Raw genomic sequence first — 27,791 nt, 5'->3', positions numbered from 1 at the left:
ATGGAGACTTCTTTGGCATCATAAATTACTTTTGAGCAACTTGATTTAATGGGCAACATGGTATACTGATCAGTGACTTTCGATGTACTTTTCTCAAAATTTCTCACAGAAACATTTTACATTATAATAGACAAAAGTTTCAGGAAACAGTTCTTTCCTTTACTAAACAAATTCTTACTTTCAGTAAAAAATGAAGTCATGGAGTTAATGCTCTATGATATATTCTGTTCTATTTCATTCTTTAAATGCTGGTCAAAGTTGGTCTCAGAACCGATCAATTGGTCATAGCCAGAAGTTTAAAAAGCACTGTCATAGATAGACTAGTTGAAAGAAAACTGGATCCGAAGTCAAAAGACTACTGGATTAGAAGTTGAAAGACTTGGGTTCTTTCCCTAGCTCTCTTCACTATTTACTACCTCTGTGACCTTGGCAAACTCAGTTAACTTCTCCATTTTTTAATATACAAAGTGGGGATGATGCCTTCTGTGTCTATCTCACAGACTCCTGTTGTGAGGAACGAATGAGATAATATATTTCAAAGTGCTTTGCAAACCGTAAAACACGATGTAGGTGTAAGAAGGTGATATCCATGAAATGAGACTATACTTCATTGTTATGTATTTCATGTGACTTTGGCGAACCTTTTAATCCTTCAAATTCGTTCTTGAAAAATAATTTCCTTGAGGGTATCTAGCCACACCAGACATATATGAAAATAAGATTGACAAAGTGTTTCCCATTCTGAATAAGAGACAACAGTGACATTAGTTCAATACAGTTTACATTTCTGGCCTCTCAGAAGAGAACCTGATACAGATCACCACCCTTTAAACAAGGATACTTGTTAAAATAATGGGAGGAATGCATGGCTTCATATTATGTAATTTGCTTATATGACACATCTTTTATGATACATGGTACTACTGCTAAAGTTAGCCTTTGGCGAAGATATGTCATAAACACGTTTGCAGAACTCTAATAGAAAGAGAGAGACAGGCAAGCCACTCATTTGAAAAAGCAATGTTTAGTAAAATATTATTATGAACTACCTGTGTTTGGTTCTTGCCTTGCTACAAATGACCTGAAATGCAATATGACGTGATGATCAATTGCCCAGTTTTCTCCATCCTTCCAGCAAGCATTTATTGAGCGCTGACTCAATAAATGGCACACTGACTGTGCCACACTGCAGGTACTAGTGGAGTCATGAGAAAAAAAGAAGCCGTGGTCACTGCCTTGCAAAGAATTTATGGCCTGTTAGGGAAGGTAAAACAAGTACATAAACACAAGGCACAATATTAGGCTGTTTCGGTTGCTTGAAACATAGACTTGCTCGGAGTAGCTCAGGTGATAAGGATTTATTGTCAGCGTGCATATCCAAAGACTGAAAATGAATCCAGCTCTAGAAACCTCAGCAGTACAAATTTGTGAATCTTCACCTAGGCTTCTGCTGTTGGTATGACGCAGTGACTGGCCTCGTGTCTGCTTTTTTCTGTGACCATCTGCTTCTCTCCCTGCCACCACCTAGCTTCACATGTCTTAGGAGGTGCTGAGAGCGTAAGAGGACTACAGTGCTGTAGGAGGTCAGAAGTGAAAAACATTGCTTCTTTATTCAGATTTAGATTTCAAGGAATGCTTAATGAAAGGAGTAACATTGGTAACTGGCCTCGGAGGAGTGGGATGTAGACAGAATATGAGATGAAAGGACACCCAAAGTGGAAATTCAGGTATGAAAATAAACATTCAGAAATGGAATGCATTAATTGTCTGTTAAATGACAAACATTGCAATTTGGTTGGAGAAGAGGAAGTAGGGAAAGGTAGACTGCAGTAAAATGATGCCCTTTTAACCTCCCAAATATATTTTTTTAAATTTTGAATTGAATTGTAATGTAACCAATCTCTATATACATATTAAATTATAATAATATATTTTATAAAATGATTATGTATATAAATAGTTTTCCATTTTAAGAAACAGTTTGTACAGAGCATACTTCAAAAAAATGTCTTCCACTGGCCTTTTCTTCTGTTTGTTTTGCAGAAATTGGAAGACATTTGTCACTCCATTGACAAGGTTATTTAGTGAGGCACAGCACTAGGCAGTGTGTGGACTGATAAAATAAGAAATTCCCTGTCTTTAGAATTCACCATTTAGTTGAGGGACAAGACAAACAAGCACAAACACAGACATAATGGTATCAGAAGCAGGTACTTGTAGACAGCTGTCACCAAGTGCTTGCATAATCCCTAACCATTGTACACAGGTAGTACTACCCAACTCCCTTATTAGCTTTCTTGTCCCCTTACCTTTTTTCAGATCCCTTCCTCCTCTACCCTTCAGCAGCACAGAGAGACACCTAATTGGTTCTCAGGTTGAAATATCTAGTCCTGGGCTCAAAGGCCAACAATCAATTGCTGCCCACCCCCAAACTCATCTGACTATGTTGTTCCCATTTGTACTTAGCCATGCTCTCCTCTCCAGAGTCTCAGACTTATTCATCATTGGAAAATACTGTCTTTTGAGGATCTCAGTGTCTTTCTTAATAGAAGGCAGAAGAGCAAACAATGAATCACTGATAAAATTTGATTGCCTTTGATAAAGTAACATGAATAAGAGCTTAACACATAAATTCCTTGATAAGTGTTGGGTCAAAGCTTAACCAAACCCTGCAAATAACAGTTATATGTTAAATAGTTGAGATGTACTAGCAAAAGTGTTTTATTTTTCTTACTAATTCTCCAGGAAATAGAGGCTAACTAATTCAAGGTGACCTGATTACAATAGGATTCAACAAAGTCCCAGTCTGTTCCAGGATAGAAAGGTATCTTCTTGCTTCTCTTGAACGCCCTCCAGAAAGAGAAGACCGCATCCACACCTATTCCACATTAATTTCAAACCCAAGAGATATCTCTATGCCTGTTACCTAATTCAACTACTGCCATAGCACTGATCACCTTGTAAAGCACACATATAAATGGCTCTGGAAAGAAACAGAGACGTGTCCTCCCATGAAACTTAGAATATTTGTGGAGTGATTATATACAGATTAATGATGTGGCCATTAGTAGTGGCAGCTCTACTGAGAATAGCAGACAGGTTTCTACAGAGACAAAGAACCTCATGTTCTCACCATTTCTTCAAATTGACTCGAAGAAGATGTATGTGTATGTGTGTGTATGACTGCATGATAATAGAAATACGTTTTCTTGGGGCTTCCCTGGTGGCGCAGTGGTTAAGAATCCGCCTGCCAATGCAGGAGACACGGGTTCGATCCCTGGCCCGGGAAGATACCACAAGCCGCGAAGCAACTAAGCCCGTGCGCCACAGCTACTGAAACCTGCATGCCACAACTACTGAAGCCTGCCTGCCTAGAGCCTGTGCTCTGAAACAAGAGAAGCTACTGCAATGAGAAGCCCGTGCACCACAACGAAGAGTAGCCCCACTCGCCGCAACTAGAGAAAGCCCGAGTGCAGCAACAAAGACCCAATGCAGCCATAAATAAATAAAATAAAATAAAATAATAGAAATAAGCTTTCTTATGTAAGCTGAAGATTTAACATGTAATTTGGTTTTATTGAACTTCTTTCTAGTATCTTGGATTAATAGTATTTATAAGGTATTAAAACAAGATACCGTTAGCTCAGTATAAAAAGTTATAATAGATTCATGGAAAATAATTTACAGCAATAAGAAAATACTTCTAAAACGAATGGACTTGGCACTTAAAAAACTATGGTCTTGTGATATGCTTTAACTGTATACATGTCTGTCCCCCATGCTCCGGCCCCCAACGCATCACACTGTGAGCTTTTGAGAGCTGTGACATTCACTTTCACCATTATATCTTGTGTATAAAACATGCCTAAACCTTAATAAGTAGTCTGTAAATGCTTATTTAGAGAATTAAATAACCCGGGTTGGAGTAGGGAAAATATTAACTCAGCATTAGCATGTGTATAGTTTTGTGTCCCATCTTTTATCTCATTATTTGCTCCTGCCACCTTGCCATTCCCACATGTCATTCACTAAGCCACCAACAAACTCTGATCCCTTTCACTCAGGCCATTTCCCTTCCCTATCACTCAACTTTTCTGTGAAACCTTATAGATGCGTCTGTTCTCTTGCTCTCTCTTTTTAACTGTATCACTCTTTACTGTTCCTTGCTGGTTAAGTCAGTTAGGTTCATATGAATGTGCTTCCCCTCCCCCTGTGTCGGTTGTATTACCGTCTCTGATGACCACCCATTGTTTCTTATGGTGATTTTTCAGGCCAATGCCTATGTTAGGGGAAGGGTGAAAGGGTTGAATGGCAGCTCTATGCCTGTAATCTTTGGAATGAGGTTAGTCAGTAAAGAGTACACAAATGTATCTTTTGTTCTTCCTTAGTTCAGCCTATAGTGTGTTTTGAGAAAGACATAAGATGCTTATCATTTGGTATAAAGGTGGAAAGTGATTATGACATGGAGTAAAGCTACCTTCATCAGAAATGCCACCCTTGTTTGACCGTGTGATCTTGGGCAAATAACATAAATTTTCTGTGCTTCATTTTCGTCTTATATTTAAATGTATTGCACCAGCAACTGTAAAATCATAATAATTTACCACATCTTATAATGAGAATGATATGTAAATGGAATGATGTTTGCACTTCTCTCTGTGTCAGAGAACTGAGAGTAATTAAATACAGTAGAAAACCATTTACTCGGGAAGTCTGAGACCTGATCTGTTCTACATTAATTATATCAGTGTTTAGATATCCTAATTCTAAATGAGCATAACAGTTTTTAAAGGGATGTTAGCTCATAAGTTATGCCATATAGTGTGGGATGGTAAAGTATAGTGACAAATAATTTTTTAAATCAACAGTTTTAGGAAGTATGAAACATAATATGGAATGCAAAATATGGTAGAAAATAAGATTTTAAAGCATGAGTCTTAGAAAATGTTTATTTAGTATTTATATATTATTATCCAGATCAATTAAGGAATATGTTGGTGCTAGGGGCTGAATTGTGTCCCATCCCCCCTCCCAAATTCATATGTTGATATCCTAACCCTTAATGTGATGGTATTTGGAGATGAGACCTTTGGGAGAAAATTAGGTTTAGACAGAGGTCATGAGGGCAGGGTCGTAATGATGGGATTAGTGCCCTTATAACAAGAGACACCAGAGAACTAGCACTCCTTTTCTCTCTCTTTTCTTTCCTTGCTTTTCTTTCTTTCTCTCTCTCTTTCTTTCTTTCTTTCCTTCCTTCCTTCCCTTTCTTTTTTCTTTTTTTTGCCTCTGGATAAATGATATCTCTAGTCTCACCCAAATCTGATTTAGATGATGTTTAGATAAGAATTTGGACTTTAGACTTGAGTTGATGATGGAATGTGTTAAGACTTTTGGAGCTGTTTGAATGGAGTGAAAATATTTTGCATGTGAGAACATGAATTTGAGGGGACCAGGAGCAGAATGCTGTGGAATGAATTGCATCCCTCCAAAATTCATATGCTGAAGCCCTAACCCCCAATGTGATATATTTGGAGATGCAGCCTTTGGGAGATTATTAGGTTTAGGTGAGGTCATGAGGGAGGGGCCCTAACGATGGGATCATTGCCTTAATAGGAAGAGATATCAGAGAGGTTTCTCTCCCTCCCTCCCTCCCTCCCTCCCTCCCTCCTTCTCTCTCTCTCTCTCTCTCTCTCTCTCTCCCTGCCATGTGAAGACACAGTGAGAAGGTGGCCATCTACAAGTAAGGCCAGAAACTGACCATGCTGGCACCTTGATCTGAAGCTTCTATCCTCCAGAACTGTGAGAAAATAAATTTGTATTGTTTAAGCCACCCAGTCTATGGCATTTTGTTATAGCAGCCTGATCTGATGAAGAGAGTTGGCTGCTTATCATTCTATTTATGTAAATATTTGGCCCAAATTTTCCAAATGCAATCACTTGTTTTCTCTTTCCATTGTATAAATTAAGGAATAGGCTGTACATATTTACACAATTCAGTGCATTAAAACTATTCTTGCCCATTAAAGCATAAATGGCCAGGAACACCACAAGTCTTGTATTACCAGCAAGATCTATGATGATGACCATGTCATCATCTATTACAATTTGTCCACCCTGTCCATAATGCTTGGATTTGGCCACTGTGATATCACTAACCCACATTATAACCCACATTATGACTATATGACTAAGGTAAAATAAAGATTCAATTAGTGGGAGAATGGCATGACATTTTTATTGAGGTAAAAGAACATACAAAATTTACCATCCTAACCATTTTTAAGTGTACAGTGGTGTTGTGTTAACTATATGCACATTGTTTTGCAGTGGGTCTCTTTTTCAATCTTGCAAAATTGAAACTCTATACCCATTGAACAGCTCCCCAGTTCCCCTCCACCCTTGGAAGCCACCATTCATTTTCTAATAGTTTGGCTGCTACTTTAGATATTGCATATAAGTAGAATCATGCAGTATTTTTGTGACAGGCTTATTTCATGTATAATATCCTCAAGGTTCATTCATATTGTAGCATACAACAGGATTTTCTTCTTTATTGAGGCTGAATAGTATTCCATAGTATGTGTATACCACATTTTTCTTTTCAATTCACCCACCAGTGGACATTGACGTTGCTACCACATTTTGGCTATTGTGACTAATGCTTCAATAAACACGGGTGTGCAAATATCTCTCTGAGATCCTGTTTTCAATTATTTTGGATGTACACCCAGAAGTGGGATTGCCAGATCATATGGTAATTCTATTTTTAATTTTTTGAAGAACCTCCATACTATTTTCCATAGCACTGCAACATTTTACATTCTTCCTATCAACACTTCACAAAGTTCTAATTTCTCCATGTCCTCACCAACACTCATTATCTTCTATTTTTTGATAGTGGCCATCCTAATGGATATGAGGCGATATCTCATTGTGGTTTTGATTTGCATTTTCATGATGATTAGTGATGGTGAACATCTTTCTGTAGCCTTGTTGGACATTTGTACATATTCTTTGGATAAATGTCTTTGCACTTCCTTTGCCTATTTTAAAATAAGATTTTTTGTTGTTGTTGAATTATAGGAGTTCTTTACATATTCTGTATATTAACCCCGATCTGATATATGGTTTGAAAATATTTTCTCCTATTTCATAGATTGCCTTTTCATTCTGCGGGTTGTTTCCTTTGCTTCACAGAATGAACAGTCATTTAAAAAGTAATTTTTAGAAAAAATATGTTGTTCTGATACTTCTGCTCATTGGATTCCTGGATAAACAAACTTGTTGTAATGTTTAGGGCATTAGGGGTTTGTTTTTGGTTTTGTTTTTTGCTTTTTTTTAATTGAAGTATAGTTGCTATACAATATTATATAAGTTACAGGTATACAATGTAGGGATTCACAATTTGTAAACTTTTTATACTCCAATTATAGTTATTATAAAAAATTGGCTATGTTCCCCATGTTGTACAATATATCCTTGTAGCTTATTTTATACCTAATAGTTTTTACCTCTTACTCCTCTACCCCTATATTGCCCCTCCCCCCTTCCTTCTCCCCACTGATAACCACTGGTTTTTTCTCTGTATCTGTGAGTCTGTTTCTTTTTTGTTTTATTCACTAGTTTGTTGTGTTTTTGAGATTCCACATATAAGTGATATCATACAGTATTTGTCTTTCTCTGTGTGACTTATTGCACTTAGCATAATACCCTCCAAGTCCATCCATGTTGCTGCAAATGACAACATTTCCTTTTTTTATGGCTGAGTACTATTCCATTGTGTATATATACCACATCTACTTTATCCATTCATCTGTTTATGGACACTTAGGTTGCTTCCATAGCTTGGCAATTGTAAATAATACTGCTATGAACATTGGGGTGCATGTATCTTTTTGAATTAGTGTTTTTGTTTTCTTCCAGTATATACCCAGGAGTGAAATTGCTGGGTCATATGGTAGTTCTATGTTTAGTTTTTTGAGAAACCTCCATACTGTTTTCCACAGTGGCTGCATGAATTTACATTCCCACCAACAGTGTACAAGGGTTCCCCTTTCTCCACATCCTCACTAATATTTGTTATTTGTAGTCTTTTTAAGAATTAATTAATTTACTTAGTTTTGGCTGCATTGGGTCTTTTCTCTACATCCTCACCAATGTTGGCTATTTGTGTTATTTCTCATGATAGTCATTCTGACAGGTGTGAGGTGATATATCATTGTGGGTTTTAAAAAAAATATTTATTTTATCTTTGGCCACGTCAGGTCTTAGTTGCGGTATGTGGAATCTTTCATTGCAGCACATGGACTCTTCTTTGTGGTGCATGGGCTCTGTAGTTGCCGCACGTGGGTTTAGTTGCATCGTGGCATGTGGGATCTTAGTTCCCCAGCCAGGGATCGAACCCATGCCCCCTGCTGTGGAAGGTGGATTCTTAACCACTGGACTACCAGGGAAGTCCCCTCATTGTGGTTTTGATTTGCATTTCCCTGATGACTAGCAATGTTGAGCATTTTTCATGTGTCTGTTGGCCATCTGCATTTCCTCTTTGGAAAAATGTCTATTTAGTTCTTCTGCCCATTTTTAAATCAGGTTGTTTGTTTTTTTGATGTTGAGTTGTATGAGCTGTTTATACATGTGGGATATTAACCCCTTATGGATCATATCATTTGCGCATATTTTATCCCATTCAGTAGTTTGTCTGAATCAGTAGGTCGTTTTGTTGATGGTTTCCTTCTCTGTGCAAAAGCTTTTAAGTTTAATTAGGTCCCACTTGTTTATTTTTGCTTTTATTTCCTTTGCTTTAGGAGGCAGATCCAAAAAGATACTGCTGCGATTTATGTCAAAGAGTGTTCTGCCTATGTTTTCCTCTAGGAGTTTTATGGTTTCTGGTCTTACATTTAGGCCTTTAATCCATTTTGAGTTTATTTTTGTATATGGTGTTAGAGAATGTTGTGTTTTGGTTTCTTTTCCTTTTTTTTTTTTTTTTTACATTTTCAGGTCTTTCAAATGGAAGCGCAATACAAATTACATTAGAATGGTTGTGTTATAAAGAATACAGTAATTGATGCATAACAAGTTACTAAAATCCATAAAATACAAAATAACGTTTAATTCCTCTTTAAAAATAAAAGCCACCTCTAATATCCCTCGCATTTTTAGAGTTTAGATTTTGACATATCCATGAAGCATTACACTATGGATTTGTATAATATAGCCAACCGTTAGAGCTATTTTACTGAGTGATATGTAGTGGTACTACTTCTAGGGTTGCTACTTGAACTACCCTAACTTAAGCCATCCTCATGATTATCCATTGTTGTAACTCTAACACATATTTAGTAAACGAAAATCCCTACATGTGATCCGTAGTTGAAGGAAGTCCATTTTATTTTAATAACATGTGTTTGAAACCAATTTTGTATTCTCCATAAGTAGAGACATGGTCATCATGAGTGCCAGTTGTACAAGAATTTATTTTAGAGCCATAGTATTTCATTAATAAATATGATTAGGTTTTAACGTGAAGGAAGAAAAATAAATAAATTGCTCAGTTGTCTTTTTAAAGCAAGCCCATTAAGCAATCTCTTCTGATATTTTCAGGATCAACTTCGGATAAAATGATATACCAACTAAGTTAAAGACTGTTAATAAGGATCACATAAATTATATAGACACTTCTGAAATGAGGATATTTGCTACTGAGAATTAAAAAGAAGCACTTAATGATGTGTGAATGAGCATACTGAACTGGGTTTACAAATAGAGTAACCCACTACCTAGATTTCATTATGAGTTGTTACATAGCTAATTCAGTCACAGCATTTTATCTTCATTGGTTGCTATAAATATGAATGGCAAGTGTGATAGAAGCACCGTTGGTGTGATTTGCTTGGAATCCCAGGAGAGATGGCTGAGTGGCAGCTAATGGAGTTAGTTCAGTACTATGGTATCAAGGCCTTGGACCAGGTTCTTTACTTCATTAAGCCTCATATTCGTCATCTCTAAAGACGGAACAATATATGACTTTAAAACAATGCATTTTCTTCAAAGAAGTGGAAATTATTCATCGCCTCAGAAGACTTTCATAATCCCACATTCTTAATATTTTTTTTCATAGTCCAATTTCACAACATATTAGTTATGTGAACAAGAAGGTACAATAGGGCTTCCCTGGTGGCGCAGTGGTTGAGAGTCCGCCTGCTGATGCAGGGGGCGCGGGTTCGTGCCCCGGTCCGGGAAGATCCCACGTGCCGCGGAGCGGCTGGGCCCGTGAGCCATGGCCGCTAGGCCTGCGCGTCCGGAGCCTGTGCTCCGCAACGGGAGAGGCCACATCAGTGAGAGGCCCGCGTACCGCACAGAAAAAAAAAAAAAAAAAAAAAAGAAGGTACAATAATAGAGTGTAGAGGACCAAAAATAATAACCCTAAGGAGCAGTAAATGAAGCTGATGGTATCTCCACTGTGAATGTGTGTAGACTAATGTGTTTTCATGGCACCAATACAATTGATTAAAACTCTGTCAGTTATTTCATTTGGATTATAAAAAGGCTCTCACTTGATACAGTCTCCCCTCCCCTACCCCCCAGAATTACCCATGTGTTTTAATGACATATCCACAGCCATAGTCTCTGTGACAAACAGACACTGTGTAAATGATTCCAGTCGGAAGGCTGGAAGAGGTCTCAACGTGCAAGTAGCCATGCCCCTCTCCATCTTGAGCTGCTCTTCCTAGAGAGAAAGGGGGTGAGTTTTTCTTTCCTTCTTAGTTCACAGGTACATATTTTAGCAGCAGCATCAACTATGTTAATACAGGTAAGCTTTCACTGAATCCTTTTAAAGAAAACGGTTTTCCTAATCTAAATTCATAATGATAATAATTACAATAATAATTATTTTGGTAACTAACATTAATTGAGGACCAGGCACTGTGCTAAGTACTTGGCATACAATTCTGGTCTGACGCCCATGCTTTTTTTTTTTTTTTGCGGTACGCGGTCCTCTCACTGTTGTGGCCTCTCCCGTTGCGGAGCACAGGCTCCGGATGCGTAGGCTCAGCGGCCATGGCTCATGGGCCCAGCCACTCCACAGCATGTGGGATCTTCCCAGACCGGGGCACGAACCCGTGTCCCCTGCATTGGCAGGTGGACTCTCAACCACTGCGCCACCAGGGAAGCCCGCCCATGCTTTTTATGTGTACTAGGGACTGTCATTAATATACAATGTTTATATATATATAGGTTACAAAATTGATCAAATATCATTAGCATATAATGCGGATGTTGGTCTCAGTGCCAGTACAACAAAGTTCCTGTGTATGTATTTACAATGAAAGCTATACCTATGGGACCCCATACTTCTAAGTAGTAGTCATAGTTTGTTCACTGATATTTTCGTATGTACTATTTGTAAATGTCTCTGAATATTCTTGACACTTTAACCAGCTATCTACAGTTCCTTCCCTCGTGGGGTTTTATGTACTTTGACGAACTTCATTGAAAGGTAGTTTTGTTTGCAGCTTGGCCCAGTGAATAAAGCATCAGATAATATTCTGAAGGTCTTTGAGAGATGCAGGTGAAAGCTGCTTCCTAAATACAAAGCACTAATGTTGTATTCATGAAAATGGTTTTTCTTCACATCCTTTGCTCTAATGTTAAAATCCCGAGGTGTTATCATTTAGAAATAGAGTCTGTTATCTGAAGTAAAAGGGACTGAGAGCATAATAAAGCTAATCAATAGAGAGTGTTTGGTGTGGCTTGGCGGAAGAGGAAAGGATAGGATTCAACTGTTCTTATGTTGACTCATGATTTCAATAATAGCTTCTTAGAACTGTTGGGAAGAAAATAAGAAACGTGTGAAAATTGTAAAATATTTTTTAACTATAATGGAGAAGTTTTAAATAATCAAAAAGCTTAGAATCAGATAGATTTTTTTCTTAGGTTACTTACTAGCTAGTGCTTGAATTTTATAGATTTTCTTGGATTCAATAACTGATCATTCAGTTAATAATATTATTTAGTGGTTACTATGTGCCAGGTACTCTACTAAGTGTTTTATACACATGGCCTCATTTAATTTTCACAAAAACATTAAGAGATGTTTAGTACTATCCCTATTTTACAGATAAGGAAATACAGTCTCAAAAAGGTTTGATTGCTCAACATCAAACTGATAGTAAACGGCAGAGCTATGATTTAAACTCAGATTAATCTCATCTTAAAGTCTGTCATTTGGAAATGTCAGGATGTACTTACAAATTTAAACAAGTTATGTGCAGATTGAGTTCTCTAAGTAGATGAGTAGTAGAGAAAGTACTCTATACTTGTTTCACCTTATTGAAAATAAACAAATGAAACCAAGACACCCTCTCCTTTGTCTTCTGCTACTGAATGAAAGGTGTTCCATAACTAATTAGGTTTAATTCCCTCTCTGATTTGGCTCCTCTATCATTTCTTTTGCACATTATAAGCAGTAATAACATATTAGTAAGATATGAGCCCTACTTTTAAAAAAAGTATATTTCTTTTTTTTAAATTTATTTATTTATTTTTGGCTGCGTTGGGTCTTTGTTGCTGCACACGGGATTTCTCTAGTTGCGGCGAGTGGGAATTACTCTTCGTTGCAGTGTGTGGGCTTCTCATTGTGGTGGCTTCTCTTGTTGCGGAGCACGGGCTCTAGGCGTGTGGGCTTCAGTAGTTGTGGCTCACGGGCTCCATAGTTGTGGCTCGTGGACTCAGTAGTTGTGGCTTGCAGGCTCAGTAGTTGTGGCTCATAGGCTCTAGAGCGCAGACTTAGTAGTTGTGGCGCACGGGCTTAGTTGCTCCAGGGCATGTGAGGTCTTCCTGAACTAGGGCTTGAACCCGTGTCCCCTGCCTTGGCAGGCAGATCCTTAACCACTGTGCCACCAAGGAAGTCACCCCCCAAAAGTATATTTCAATAGTGGTTCACACTTGACCTTTTATTTCTATACCTTGACCTGCAACTGACTTTTTTTTTTTTTTTTTTGTGGTACGTGGGCCTCTCACTGTTGTGGCCTCTCCCGTTGCGGAGCACAGGCTCTGGACGCGCAGTCTCAGCGGCCATGGCCCACCGGCCCAGCCGCTCCGTGGCATGTGGGATCCTCCCGCACCGGGGCACGAACCCATGTCCCCTGCATTGGCAGGCAGACTCTCAACCACTGCGCCACCAGGGAAGCCCGCAACTGACTTTTTGTGATTACTACTAGAAGGCCGTGTGGTATACTGTGGCCCAATTTGCCCATGTAAATCCCCTAAGTGGGAATAAATGGGAAACACCTAGAACTTGTATTGTGCAGAGAGATAAGGGGACATTTCCCTAGTGTGGCCATAGCAAGAACTTGAAGATCAGGGAGCTGGTTGGACATTTACCCTGCATGATATGACTGAGTCACAGAATTATGCTTTACATAAGCTGTTTCCAAATGCTAATGAATCTGGGAGTACAAAAGACAACAATCCTGTAATACTATGTTCTTTTCCCTGTTAGACATTTCACTCTGTGTAGGCTACCAACCACCAAATCAAGGCTTGTTTTCATGAAGTACAAGGGAGGCAAATGGAGCCGTGTACACATGCCTGTGTTCAAATTTTATTCAGTATCTTTTACAGTTGACAAAGCAAACGAGTCAATTCCAGGTTGTCATCACACCCCACCATGAACCCAGATCACACTGCAGTTTGGCCTGGTGCAGATCCCCCTTATTAATACACAGGAAGGAGCTTCTGTGCACTCATTCACTGATTTCAGGCACTACAAGAGGTCTCTTTGAGAACTGCTTCACATAAGCAATGTGTGTTTAAATCCTCTGTCCCTCTCAGCATCTCATCTATCGTACATAAAATGTTTCCCCTGAGTACCGTTTGAAAAAGGTTATTTAAATGACCTTAACTAAGAATTAAGTTGCTTAAGATACTTTCTTAAAGGAAACACTGATCAATCACTACCTATGAAATATTTTCTTAATTTCTAGGATTACCATTTATATTTATTTGTTACTGCAGTCTCAGATATTCATAGTTTCCTCAACATATGTTCTCATTTTTCCTTCTGTTTGTGCAGGCTGACACTCTTCCTCTTGAGACAAGTTAATTTTTTAGTTTTCCTAAGGCATCTATACATTAAATCTCAGTGGGTGAGAGTTGAGAGGAACTTGTCTGAATTCACCAGTTGTTCATTCAAGTCTAACGTTATATTAATAGATTGCACTAATTTGCTTATTTTTGTTGGACCTTTCACTTGATCCTCTAGCAGACACATCTATACCAATATATCAGTATATTTCCTAATTGAGCCTCTTTCTCATGACTTTATTAGCCATCTTCCAGTTAATGAAGTCTCAAGTGCAATCTGTACATAATTTGAGGATACATGTGAAAAGACATCATTACAAAAGAATTTTTCAGATAACTTTTTTGTGTTCTGGGCAATGTTCATCCAGAATGTTGCATTTTGTTTGGGGAACCATAAAGACCTAGTTAAATTGGAGGGAGTCCAGGGAGATAAGCAGTAATGTAATTGAGGGAATGAATCAGAATTTGAAGGAAAAATAAAATGAGTTAAATATGCGTAGCTTAGCATAAACAAAGTTTATAAGGCAGGCTTACTAATAGGTCTTAATGTCGGCACCTCTCCAAAAATTAACTCTATTTAACGACTCACTAAAATAACATGTTGAAAAACAAGAAAATGAAAATTTGTAATAATGAGTGAATTAATCAATGAACATTTCAGAACACTTCAGGCAGAAAACTTCAGATACAGGCTGTGCCCACACAATGCCAAAACAGCTGGTAGGAATGTGAAAAATTCAGTCAAATAAGGTATTTGTCATCATCAAATACTCTCCCACTATAGTGGCTATAATTGGTTTTTTAAAAATAAATTTTAATTGAATTCAAACTTTAAAATTTTGAATTCATTCAAATTAATTAAATTTGCAAACAAAATTATAAAGCTGTATTGAATAAAATTATGAGCTAAGTGTGTGGGAGCTATAAAGATGATTCAGACCTGGGTCTTGATATATGACAAGTAGATGCAATGCTTGAATGCATGACAGAAATAAAACATACTCTCTCCTTCCTGCAGAACTATCGCTTCTCAGCCATACCTTTTGGGAGATTCCCTCAGTAATCCAAAAGATATCCTGCAGAATGGTTGATGGAAACCACTAGTGTTTTATATCACAATTCTCCTTTTTTTTGGCTCCAATATATTTGAATAACATGTACATGTATAAAACACTCCTGTGAAAATGCCAAGATTTTTTTTCCCAATTCACCCCTCCCCATTTTCTTTTTTGGGGGTGAGAATAACCAAACTTTCATCATCCCTATTGTATGCATAGACTCATTTTACAAGCATGTGATATGAAACTGGTTTATGGGATCAGAGTTGTACCCAATTACTAGCACTAACTCTAGCCCCACCCCTTTTTCTCCCATCCAGAAAAGCATATCCAAATGTAACTCAGAGTGTATTAGAGGTATCACCTTGAATTCACTTTCATCTACCATTTTTAAAATAAATTGTCTGTGAACTTTAGTCCTCTATTGTAGTAACAGGCGATTGCAAAGCATTGGTTTATTTAGATCCTGTAGCAGAGAACTGCTGAGTTAGTGCAATAGACCAAAACATGGGTGAAATTTGAGAATCATCCGGGTCTTGTAAATACTGCCGTAACAGTGCTGTCTCTTCCCATTGTCCCTGGTGGAAACTACGTATGTTTTCAGTCTCCAAGTATAGATGTTGGAACCCCTCTCCACCACTCCACTGGGCATCTGTGGGTCCCTGTTGTTCATGGGGGGAGGACCTACAGGGTATGGGGGAACTTTCTCATCAAATAGCCAGACAATGATTGTTAGATGGTGTTTAATGTAACATTATTAATGGTTAATAATAAGAACTTTTTCTTCAGTCTTTTTTTGAAAAGAAAAGCTTGAGGTGGAGGGGCTAAAACTTTCCCCAGCCTTTCCTAGTTCTCCATGCTTTCTTTTTATCCTCTAGGAATATTTTGTCTTTTGCTTTTTGTTTTTTATTACTCAATATAGTTTGCCCTCATTATTTAACATATGGTAGTTTGAAAAATATTTTTCTTAGAGCTTTAGACACAGGTCACAATGTTTTCTTAATTTGTGCTTCAAACATTCAGAATTCCATTTTCATAAATAACATTAGAATGATTTTCATCCATTGCATTTTGAACAAATATAGGGTGACCATTTTTAATAGTCTAATGAAAAATGAAGCTCTGAAAATGAAAACTTTGTAAAATTCCATAATATCTGTTATTAGCTAATTTATTAAATGATTCACTGTCAATTAATTCATAACCCTCCATTACCTACTTGCAAATAAATAATGAACTTGGGGACTGAAAATAATTGAAATACCTACATACGACTTTAGTTTGAGTATAAACTAAATATGAACTTTTAAGGATCATTGCTTTTTTATATTTTCTTTTTGATATACTTCACTGACTAATAATGGAAGCCACAGCATCATTGTCAGCATAAGATAAAACAGGGCAATTATCTATTTCATGTTTCATACATAATGAATAACAGAGTTTCCTTCAAGACCATAGTGGAAAAGGCTTTGGCTGACCACTAATTTTAATTGTTAATATCATATATTAGTATTTAGAATTTGACATTTAAAATTCCAAATTGTGCCATGAAGTAGAGCTCTTTACCCTTCTGCTTAGAAAAATAAATAGGTAATGAATGTATTGGATTCATTTTTCTTTTCTTTTTTTTAACATTGCCAAATTACTCTAAAAACATAAGCAAAGATGTATTCTTCTTGTATTTTCACAACCAAGAAAATCAGATAGTTTAAACATTTACATTAGTAATTTAAGCAAAATAGCATTTAGCCACAGTCCTCTCTTTTTTTTTTTTTGGTTGTAAAGTCCTAGTTTGTTTGTCTTAATCTATGTCAGAGAGTTGACTGAGTTAACAGACCAGGCATTTATTGGCAGGAATATTGACTATTATGCCTGAGATTGGCTAATTGCACTATGTAGAGCCAATACAGCATGCAGCACAGTTGGGTTCCCCCAAAAACAGAGACAAGGAGAAATGGATTGCGGGAGGGCTGCCTTGTGGATATTTAACTCTTTGTTATGCTTGTACAACACACTGGAAAACAGGAAAAGAGATTAATGAGACCTAGAGGATAGAAAGTTTAGGTTTTCTGGAGGTAGACTAGCACATCCTTTGAAGATAAGCATCAGCTTATGGAGAGACTGAAGTGCAAATATGTGTTTCAGCACAAACGTGTCAAAGGATAGTAGGTGCTTCACTGTTGACCTTTATTTCTAGTGGTTGTAACGAAGATCAACTTAACTGACAAAAATTAATAGGGCATACTCTCTTACTTGCTGGCTTAGTGAGAGGACCGTTCAAAGTCCTCAAAGGGATGGACTTTACAATCTCAAAGATAGTACAAAACACTGCAGGGCTCGGGAGCAGGCAGAGGGCAGTAATCCAGAACCCGATTGAAACCATGTAAACTGGATGACATTATAATTTATTATTGTTGGCTTTCCCCCCAGGGCTTCTGTGACTCTCCTGCAGTCATCTGCTTTCATTGCAAATTCTGTTTCTCTTTCCTTCTGCCCCTTTCTGTTGTTTTCTGTGTCTCACTCATTCACATGCCAATACATACACACAAATACCTATTAAGCATTAGCTATGTAATAGACTTTATTTCTGTTCTCAATCTAATGGTTTATTTAACTAATGAATCTGCTTCTATTAAGGGTTGTTAGCATATTAATATTAAGGCAGTATTATTTGAGCCAGAAGAGTAATAAGGTATACTTGTTCAATTTTCTTTGGAAAATCAATTTTCTTACCTTCATATTCTTTGAGCCTCTAATAATAAGGTTAAGAACAGAAATGTCCACAGCCAGATACACTTAAGACTAATTTGATGATCCCTGAACACTATCAAGTTAATGGATATTAGCCATAACATGCAAATGTATAGACTATGTCCTCACCGGTTGTGAAAGCTCCTTGTGACAAGTACTATAAAGTAGTAATATATTGATACATTTAGAATTAGTAGGAATAGTTAATATTACTAATAAACCTCTCTTCTTTCTTTTAAACCTGTTTTTTTTAATATCCCCTCTCCTTCCTGGGAGGGAGAACAGCTCAGAAAACCAACCCAAGGAACCAAAGGCTTACAATTGGCCTCAAGAGACTTGACATAAGTAGTTATGGCCATAACCCTTGGTGCCCTGATGTTCTTTGCTCAGGTAGATTACTAAGGTCTTCAGAAGTATTAATTAATTTTGCCTTATAAGAGTTCAGAGAGGTGGTTAAATACAGCCCCATAATCCTTTATCCAAAATCTTTGGGGTCCACTTGTTTCAGAATTTAGAATTTTTCAGACTTTATAAAAGCAATGGTATAAATATATACTGTCTGTTGTGCAACCCCTGGATTGGGATGTGGGCCAGCACCTCTTAATAAAATGCATCAGTATTTTTGTAGCTAAAGGTAGGAGAATTCACTAAATGAAATACATAAAGACTGTAAATATCCTCATATCAGTTCTGGTTAGGTTTTCCCACCAATGAGTTAGAAAAAAACCCCTCCATTTTCAGACATTTTTTCAATTCCAGAATTGCAGTCAAAGCATTGTGGAGCTATCCCTGCTTTGGCCAATGGGGTAATGAAACAAAGACTAAAGTGAGAAAGTACAGACATGTTCTCTGACCTTCTGTGACCTTTTCCTAGAACTATAGGAATATATGCGCCCCCTTTTGCAACGTATACTGTATAGTGACTTTAGGAAAAAACATATTTTGGGGGATATTGTCATAGTGTCACTATAGAAAAGAATGATCAATTAATTAATTAAGTACATGGAGTTTAAAAAACTAAGCCTGTGTCCACTTTGGTCAAATTGTTCAAGAAAAATTATCTATTTGACTTTACCATATTAATGACAATATTTTTTTTAACACCTACCGAAAGTTATTTTACCTATACAGTCAGTTCTGCTACAGTGCATGTTTTGAAAACATTAATTTGTTCCCATGCTATCGGTATATTTGAGAACAATTTGAACGTAAGAGAAATTGCATGTTTGCATATGTGCGATCCATCTGTTAAAAATACTAGGTGAGTGCAGGAAACTGCATACAGCAGATAGAGCCATGGAGGAATACACAAAATGCACACATGCTTACATCTGAAACATCCACCAGCTATCTTCGTTCACCACATGTATTAGAAGCCTTGCCCATCCACATCTGGTGTTAGAACTTTCTGTCTGATTCAGATAACCCTCCTTCCACCACTTCACAATAACTCACAGGTTGCAACCCTTCTGACACCCACTTTCACAAGCACATTCAGATATTGTGCCCAAACCCCATTTTTCCCATAAGCCCCTTACCCATGCATGATTTTGTGATATGCAATGAATTTTCAAAATGCAAACATCACCTTATAGCTGAATTGACCATATGTGTTAATGAAATGAAAGGGGTAAAACACCCTGGCGGATACCTTGAGAAGTTCCCACACAGTGTTTCTGGGCAGATATATTCTAATTGCTGGTGAAAAGTTTCTCTAACACATGATCCAGAAGAAGGTTTATTTGCAGAAAAAGAGGGAAAAAAAAGTATATGCATGACAGCTTTCTTCTCCCACTTACCTTTTGACAACAAGGATAATGTTTTTTCTGAAGGCTTATACTTCAGTTAACAGCTCTGCCACACCTAAAATGCCTTGGATATAGAGTTTGGAGGACTCCTACCCCCCCCCCACCCCACCCCGAGAGATTTTCTTTCCAAGTTATTTTAGGACCTTAAACCTGAAACTGGCTCCCACCCAAGTATATTATGTGAATTAGACCTTTCCATCTGAAAACTTAATTTACTTTCAGAAAGCTTTATAAGTATGTCTGGATACCCATATTTGCATAATCACTACTCCCCCCCTTCTCCCTTGCGTCTCTCTCTTGGGCACAGAAATGTATGGTTGCCAGATACGTTTGGAAGTGAGTGCATGTGACTCTTAACCCCTTGGAACTGGTGTTCTAGAGCTCCTGACACTGAACCCTAATGTATTTTTTATTAGTATTTAATGTTGAGAAGTCCCATTTCATGGAGCCCAAGGATTAAATTACTTCATTTGGGAGGGAACCAGTGCATTCCCCACCTTTTTCTTGAGGTGAAAAAAAGAATGAAGCCGAGATGATTTGCATTTCATAAAGGCTTAAGGTCTGGATATATTCCACTCAGTCCAATATTCTGAATTTTAAAGACAGTATTAACAAGTAGGGAAACCTCTGCATATTTAAAATGTGGAAACAAAAATAGACAATAAAATAGATATAAATAAAAATATATATAATCAAAATATATGTTTTCAATACATATAATCAATATATATAATCATAATGACTATACAAAGCAATACTACCTGTGGAAGAAATGATATAATATGTTATAATAATAGAATGATTGTACTTTTCAATGAAGTAGAATTTTTATCATTTTTCATAGTTAGAAAGGAGTTGCAAAGATTTTGAGGAAATCCAACAAGCAGTAAATCCAAATGATAATAAGTGATCCTTTCTTTTGAACAATTGTACTGAACAGGGACTTTCTTTCTTTAGAACAACTGTACTGACAGAAACACCTACTCATTAGGCTAGTAGATGTCACACGTGTTGCTTGGAAGGTGTTCTGAACACAAGACCTAAAACTGATTCCTTTTCTTTCTAACTCTGGGCTCCCACCTTTTGCTTCCCTTCCTTGCATCATTAAGTTCATGTATTTAGGTGACAAATCTGTAGAGTGTGTCACTGCTGCTCTCTTCGCATCTTGGAGGGCATGATTTTAAGCACCCTCTTCAGGGTATCATCGTCCTTCCCCATGGCTCTGGGAGAGATGTCACTGAGACGTCCAAGGGGGAAACCTAGTGCTCTATGAGCTGTCTAGAAATCCAGTGGCTATATCAGAATGGAAGAGCCAAGGGAACCTTAAGGGTGGTTCTCTAGGTCCCACAGACCAGTGAAACACTTTGCTATCAATAAAAACTTTTAGGGAGGGGCTTCCCTGGTGGCGCAGCGGTTGAGAGTCCGCCTGCCGATGCAGGGCACACGGGTTCGTGCCCCGGTTCTGGAAGATCCCACATGCCGCGGAGCGGCTGGGCCCGTGAGCCATGGCCGCTGAGCCTGCGCGTGCGGAGCCTGTGCTCCGCAACGGGAGTAGGCCACAACAGTGAGAGGCCCGCGTACCGCAAGAAACAGAAACAGAAACAAAAACAAAAAAACTTTTAGGGATCTTACTCTGTACCCAGCACTGTGCTCAATCTTCCGTGGCATTCAAGAAAGGTAGAAGGTGATTTGCTCTAAGAAACATGTTGTCCCTTTGGGGAGATAGGACAAAAACATGGAATAGCAAGGGAATGTTGTAAAATTACAAACTCAGAGGCCAATTTTATGATAAAAATAGTAAGTGTTGAAGTCAGAGAAGAGAGTCATTTATTTATGCAAATTCATACAAGGCGAATGACTTTGAACAAATCACTTCACCTCTCTGAGCCTTGGGTTCCTCAGCTGTAAAATGGAGAGGGAATGAGGGAGGGCTGAACTAGGTGATTCCTATGGTCAGTTCCAGTCTCTCTCTTTTTTTTTTTCTCGACCGTGCTGCGCTGCTTGCAGGATCTTAGTTCTCTGACCAGGGACTGAACCCAGACTCCTAGCAGTGAAAGGGTGGAATCCTAACCACTGGACCACCAAGGAATTCTCCAGTCTTAAAATTTTATACTCCTGCTACCTTCAAAAGACAGTCACTGACATACTACGTCTGAGCACATTTTACATGAATTAAAGTTAATTATTAGGAAAAAGGATTATTATCTCCATTTAACATATGAGGGGGTAAAACTTCTAAACGGTAGAGGCAGAACTCAAACCCAGGCTTTTCGTACCTGCAAGTTCTGTGCCCTTTCCACTATACTGTGCTGCACACCATTACACCAGTATGCATTCCTTTGTAACGGTCTAAGAGGGGAGCAGACATAGAAGCAAATAACTGCAGTGCAGGTGGTGTGTCATAAGTGAAGAATCCAGAAAATGTGGAGGAATCTGTATCTCTGTATCTTAAGGAAGTAAAGAGAGCTTGTATTACAGGGATCTGCAAGACAGTGAACGGAGCATTGGCCAGAGTCAGGAGGTGTGGGTTCTGACCTTGGCCATGCCACTAACTTGCCAAGTGTCTGGACAAGCAATTCTCTGGGCATCAGTTTTCTCATCTACAAAATTAGAGTCTCCCCAGGTGTTTTGGGTTCCAGCATTCAATGCTTCTTTGAGCCCCAAGGATGGAAAGCATGCTTCTGGTTAAGGTTATGAGTATGAGCCCAGAGGTTTAAAAAAATTAACTAGGTGTTAAGTACTTGTGATGATATTTTTAGTGGATATGGGATTTGGGCTGGGCCTGGAGTAATGGGGGTGATTTAGAAAATTCATGAAGCATTTTAGTTCCTTTTAAATATACAAGGGTAGCTGACTTTCTAAAGGAATTTTTTGTATAAAATGAATGATCACCACTCCTTATCTTTTGTACAGTTGCGTTCATCATATAGCAAGCTTATTTAAAGGGAGAGCCACCTGTACTAGAAAACACAGCCAAGAATTTGTCATGCTCTTGGGGCACTAGTATCGTTTTAAAATACGAAAATGATGCCTGTGTCTTCAAAATTCAAGTTTGAGGTGGAAGGGTTGAAAAGAGTGATTTTTTTTTTTTTTTTCTATGATCAGCCACTGCAAAGTGAGTCTCGGCACAAACCAGCTGAGCCCTTTGCTGGGCATCGAAAGTCTGTGGCATTTTTCTGCTTTTCAACTCTCAGTCATTTGGGAGGTGGGACAAAGCCATGCTGTCTACAAAGTTCATCTGGAATATGCTGGTGTTACAAGAAATCACTTGACATCTGCTATGTTTCTCCCGTGAAAGAGAGGTGGTTATCAACTACAGTAGTGATTTCTTTTCAAAGAGGTTTAATTATATTTCTCATGGGCCAAATTCTAACTTACTGTGTGTACGTGTGCCTGCCAGGAAAACGGAGGAAAAATACCAAACAATAACAACAACAGAAGTCTGAGGACCGCTGTCCCAGGCTGCCCCCTCTGCGAACAGGCAGAAAGAACAGTCTATCTGCTGCCTAAGCTGCAGCTAATATGGTAGAGCTTCTAGAAGGGTGTGGCAAAGGTGGGTGGAGTGTGGACTGTGCTTTGCATGGCCATGGAAATATGTGTAACAACCTGAACAAACTCCTTCTAGCCTCCCTTTTATAAGTAGCACTCTGAGTTGGGGGGCTGGCGGAGAGATTAGTCTCACACAGGTCAGTTACACACTTGTGAGCTGTTTTTCCGAAGTATGGATTTGCTCCCATGTAGGCAGGCTAGCATCCTTTTCTGAGGAAAGCTAGAAGGTGGCCGTATACTTTTATTTGAAGTGTGGAATGATCTTCCTTGCAACAAATTTGTCCCTTTCACTGGTGTTTTCCGAAGTGAGACTTTTGCAACCGATGGAAATCGGCTCACTTCTGTTCTGTAATTCAGTGTCTTGTTGATGATTTATTTGTTCAGTAGCAGAAACGATGACAAATTGTGTGAGGCGGCCTCATTTACTTTTGAGCTGCTGTAGCCCTGAAGAATTTACATGTAAATGCGACCGTGAATGTTTTACATTTCATAAGCGTGCTGCACGTGTTTTTGTAAGTTAAGTGACATTTTTACAAGTAGACTGAACTTCAGACTCTCCCCCCACCCCACAGGTTATATTATTCTGAAATCCTGATAAGTCTGCCGTGCTGTTTTCTTGCCTGCCAAGTGAGAGAGTCTGTGTCTATTTTGTGTTTTTCTCCTTCTCTCCTCTTTAGACATGCAGAGCAGCTCACACAACCAGTTCACCTTCAGACCCCTCCCGCCGCCGCCGCCGCCTCCGCACGCCTGCACCTGCGCCAGGAAGCCGCCCCCTGCCGCTGACTCTCTCCAGAGGAGATCAATGACTACCCGCAGCCAGCCCAGCCCAGCCGCTCCAGCTCCCCCAACCAGTACACAGGATTCAGTTCATCTGCATAACAGCTGGGTCTTGAATAGCAACATTCCGTTGGAGACCAGGTACTTGAGCTATTATCGATCCCACTGAACTTAAATATTGGCACAGGATGATTTCCACTGAGTACAGAAACGCATAGACATCTGCAGAGACGCACAAAGACTCACACAGATACACACCCAGATGCCTGGGCAAAAAGGCAGACCCCTCCACAGGCACACAATCTAGATCCAGGCACAGCCACAGACCAAAGCAGACGCCCGTTTAAAGAGGAAACCACAGAGGCATCAACACCCCTATGGTGGACACCCACAAAAAACATAGGAAACCAAGCAATTACCCAAACTGTCATTGTATCCTCGAAGGAAAAGACATTTGTCCCTTGTTTTCAGAAGCTGCGATATTACAGGAAAACCCAGACACAATTGGAGGAACAGCGATAGTTTACATTTTATTTATTTTAAGATTCTTTGACAAAGTAAGGTGCCTTCAAACATTTTAAAAAACGATTTGCTCCATCGGAAGTCCATGTGTAATTTCAAAAACTTGATTCTGCCTTTAGGATGAAGTTTGATCTTTTGAGCAAAACGTTTGCCTCTGTTTTTCTGTTGCTTCATATATTAGGTTTCCAGATTCCTCCTCAATTCTTTGTCAGGTGATTAAAGTTCTACTCCTCCACAGTTCTATGTGCCTTGATCATAATAGACTTTAGCACTAGATGCGATTAATTGAGAAATTATTCATCATTTCTAGTTACTCTCTCAAGTCAAAAATTACAACTTTCTATTAAAGTAGAAAAACATTAACTAATAAAACGTAGTATTCTGTTATCTTGTTAAACTGAAGGACTTCCCCTTGTCTTCCATATGTCGTCTTTAGATCTACCACCAAAGGTTTTTCTAAATACATTTGTGTGTAAACACTGTGGGTATAATACATCACTTCATAAGCAATGTCTGGTGTCAACTCTGATCAACTTCTATCCCAATAATCTGAGAATTGGAATGGAAAGGGGAAGACTAATAAACTCACATTATAAGACTATTTTTCTTTAGCAGCATATTAACTTAAATGCCAACCATAGCATCAGAAATATGTCACCACCAACAAACTGATGGCACTATGGCCCAAATCCAGGAAACTCTATATCATCCCTCACTAACTAGATTAAATAGCTTCATAAACTGATATTTCTAATCTTTCCCAAGAGGTAAAATAGCGGTCAGCACCTACGGTGAAGATAACTGAATTATCACTGTGCTAGTGATAAGGTTTGTGTATCGTTCCTTTTTTTTTGATTTTTAAATTGAAAGGCAGGGAAGTGAATGAAGTGAGAGAAGCAGAGAGCAGTGTATATCTTCAAGGAGTTTTCACTAACAGTGCTGATTTACTCACTCTTCTTTTAATTCCTTTGCAGGGCCTAGTGATAGCTAAGAAAGCAGTGGGCCAATCTGGTTAACTAGCAGTCTTGATAAGCAAACACACTTCTTTCATCTGAGAAGCCAAATAACAAGAAATCTGGAAGGAGGGTGGGGAATGGGCTCAGGCAAATGGGAAGAGAAAACTATTCTTATTTGAAATGTACATCTAGGCATGTTTGTACAAACTGCACCCACGGACCTTCTGTATCTATGCAAGGAATGTATTAATTGGTCTCAGTTTCATAAGACGCAGAGAAGAACATAAGTTTTCATGTGAGACTGAGCAGAGAGAGAGTACCTTTTTAGTACATTTGAAAATATATTCAACGTCACAAAGTTGAATTTTAAAAAACCTAGAAACCCTATCAGCTTGATCAGCAAGGATTTTCCAAATATATCCTTTACAGTGTTCATTTCACGTGTAGTCAATAGAAGGTAACTCTGTGAGTACCCTGGCACTTAATTATGAGCTGTGTGACATACCGCTCTGAGCCTCAGCTCCCTCATCTGTAAACATGAATATAAAATTGCCTGTCTCGGGACTTCCCTGGCAGTCCAGTGGTTAAGACTCCGCGCTCCCAATGCAGGGGGCACGGGTTCGATCCCTGGTTGGGAAACTAAGATCCCGCCTGCTGCACAGCGTGGCCAAAAAATAAATAAATAAAACAATGGATATGTAAGCCAGCTATACTTCGACTTAAAAATAAATAAATAAATAAAAATGCCTGTCTCAACAGATTGTTAAGAAGATCAAGCTAGTGTAACAGAATGTGCCTCATACATCATAAAGCATTATAGAATTTAAAGGTAATCTTGCTCTGCCTACTAAGTGGTTACCTGCTTCTGCCTAGATATCTCCAAAATAAGGAATGGACTCATTCCTAAGGCATTCCATTTCATCTCAGACAACTACCGGAAGAGTCTTATTGAACCAAAATCTCCCACCTCTTAACTCTACCCATTCCTCCCAGGTCTAGTTCTAGGGTCTCACAAAATAAATAAAAACCCTCTCACACCTGACAGCCCTTCACTGTTGCTGATACTTCTCTACTAAATGTTTCCTCAGTTCCTTCACTTGCTCTTCACATTAACTGGTTTCAAATCCTCCATCCTCCATCCTCCATTGATTGAGAATCAATCCTCAATCCTCCATCTAAGGTCTCTTCCCTTAGAACATACTTCAGTCTGTCCAGACTGCTCTTGAAGTGTCACAGCCAAGGTTGAATGCAGGTATAGGTTATTAGGCTCTTTGGTTGAAAGGAGCAGAGGTCATTCAAATTGCCTCAAATAATTGAGAACATCTTTTTAAGACTGTTATCTCTCCCTGGGAACCCAGGAAATACTGGTCAACCCACAAGGAAGGATAAGGCCTATAGATCTCTGGCACCAATAAGACTCAGCAGTTCTCTGCAGTTTTGCCACTCTCTGTCTTTTTCTTTGCCCAATAGCTTATTGTCAGCTTAATATTTCTTTTGTCTACCACATAGTTTCTACCTTCTCATAGCAATGTCAGGTTTTCATTGCACTACGTGACTCCAAGTATACTTCCCAGCACCTCTTACTTTATCCCTTCACTGCCTGCTCCATTGCTACCTGCCTAATTCTCCTGCTAGTTCTAGGTTTAAAAACCTAAGAGAGGGGCTTCCCTGGTGGCGCAGTGGTTGGGAGTCCGCCTGCCCCATGCAGGGGGCGCGGGTTCGTGCCCCGGTCCGGGAAGATCCCACATACCGTGGAGCGGCTGGGCCCGTGAGCCATGGCCGCTGAGCCTGCGCGTCCGGAGCCTGTGCTCCGCAACAGGAGAGGCCGCGGCGGTGAGAGGCCCGCGTACCGCAAAAAAAAAAAAAAAAAACCTTAAGAGAGTGAATTTGATTAGCCCAGTTCATCCCTTCTGTACCAGGCAGTGTTTAAGTTTCTTGGCAAGCCCTGTCAGTTGTTCTCTCAGTCAGTTGAGACTAAGGGGAGAGAAAGATCATGTGATTTAAAAAGCAACAGTATGGACACCTATGGCTGCCCCTGAGCAAGAGCTGGGAGCAGATCTGATGTACCTTAGATGGAAGTCTCAGCAGACAATCAACTTGACTGACTCATTCAGGAATTTGTGCTATGACCAACAATCAGATGTCTCCCCTGTTCTAACTAAAAGTTTCTCTTAATGCCGTCTACTCCAATATCAGCATTTTTGGTGAACACATAACACTACTGATACATACCGAAAACATTAAGTAACTAAACTCTTAAAACTTTTAAACGAGTTCTGAGG

General features: G+C 38.8%; 1 protein-coding gene across 1 annotated transcript in view; it reads left to right on the top strand.

The window, feature by feature from the left end:
• Window positions 1-27,791, top strand: part of TENM1 (teneurin transmembrane protein 1) — a 608,552-nt gene that overhangs the window by 234,580 nt on the left and 346,181 nt on the right. The window contains exon 5 of the mRNA XM_032620244.1: window positions 23,932-24,172. Within this exon, the coding sequence (XP_032476135.1) occupies window positions 23,932-24,172 (241 nt within the window). The remainder of the gene's footprint in view (window positions 1-23,931; window positions 24,173-27,791) is intronic.

Source organism: Phocoena sinus, chromosome X (assembly GCF_008692025.1).
Source record: "Phocoena sinus isolate mPhoSin1 chromosome X, mPhoSin1.pri, whole genome shotgun sequence".
NCBI lineage: Eukaryota > Metazoa > Chordata > Mammalia > Artiodactyla > Phocoenidae > Phocoena > Phocoena sinus.
Note: the sequence above shows the minus strand (reverse complement) of the source record. Positions and strands in the feature narration are given on the sequence as shown.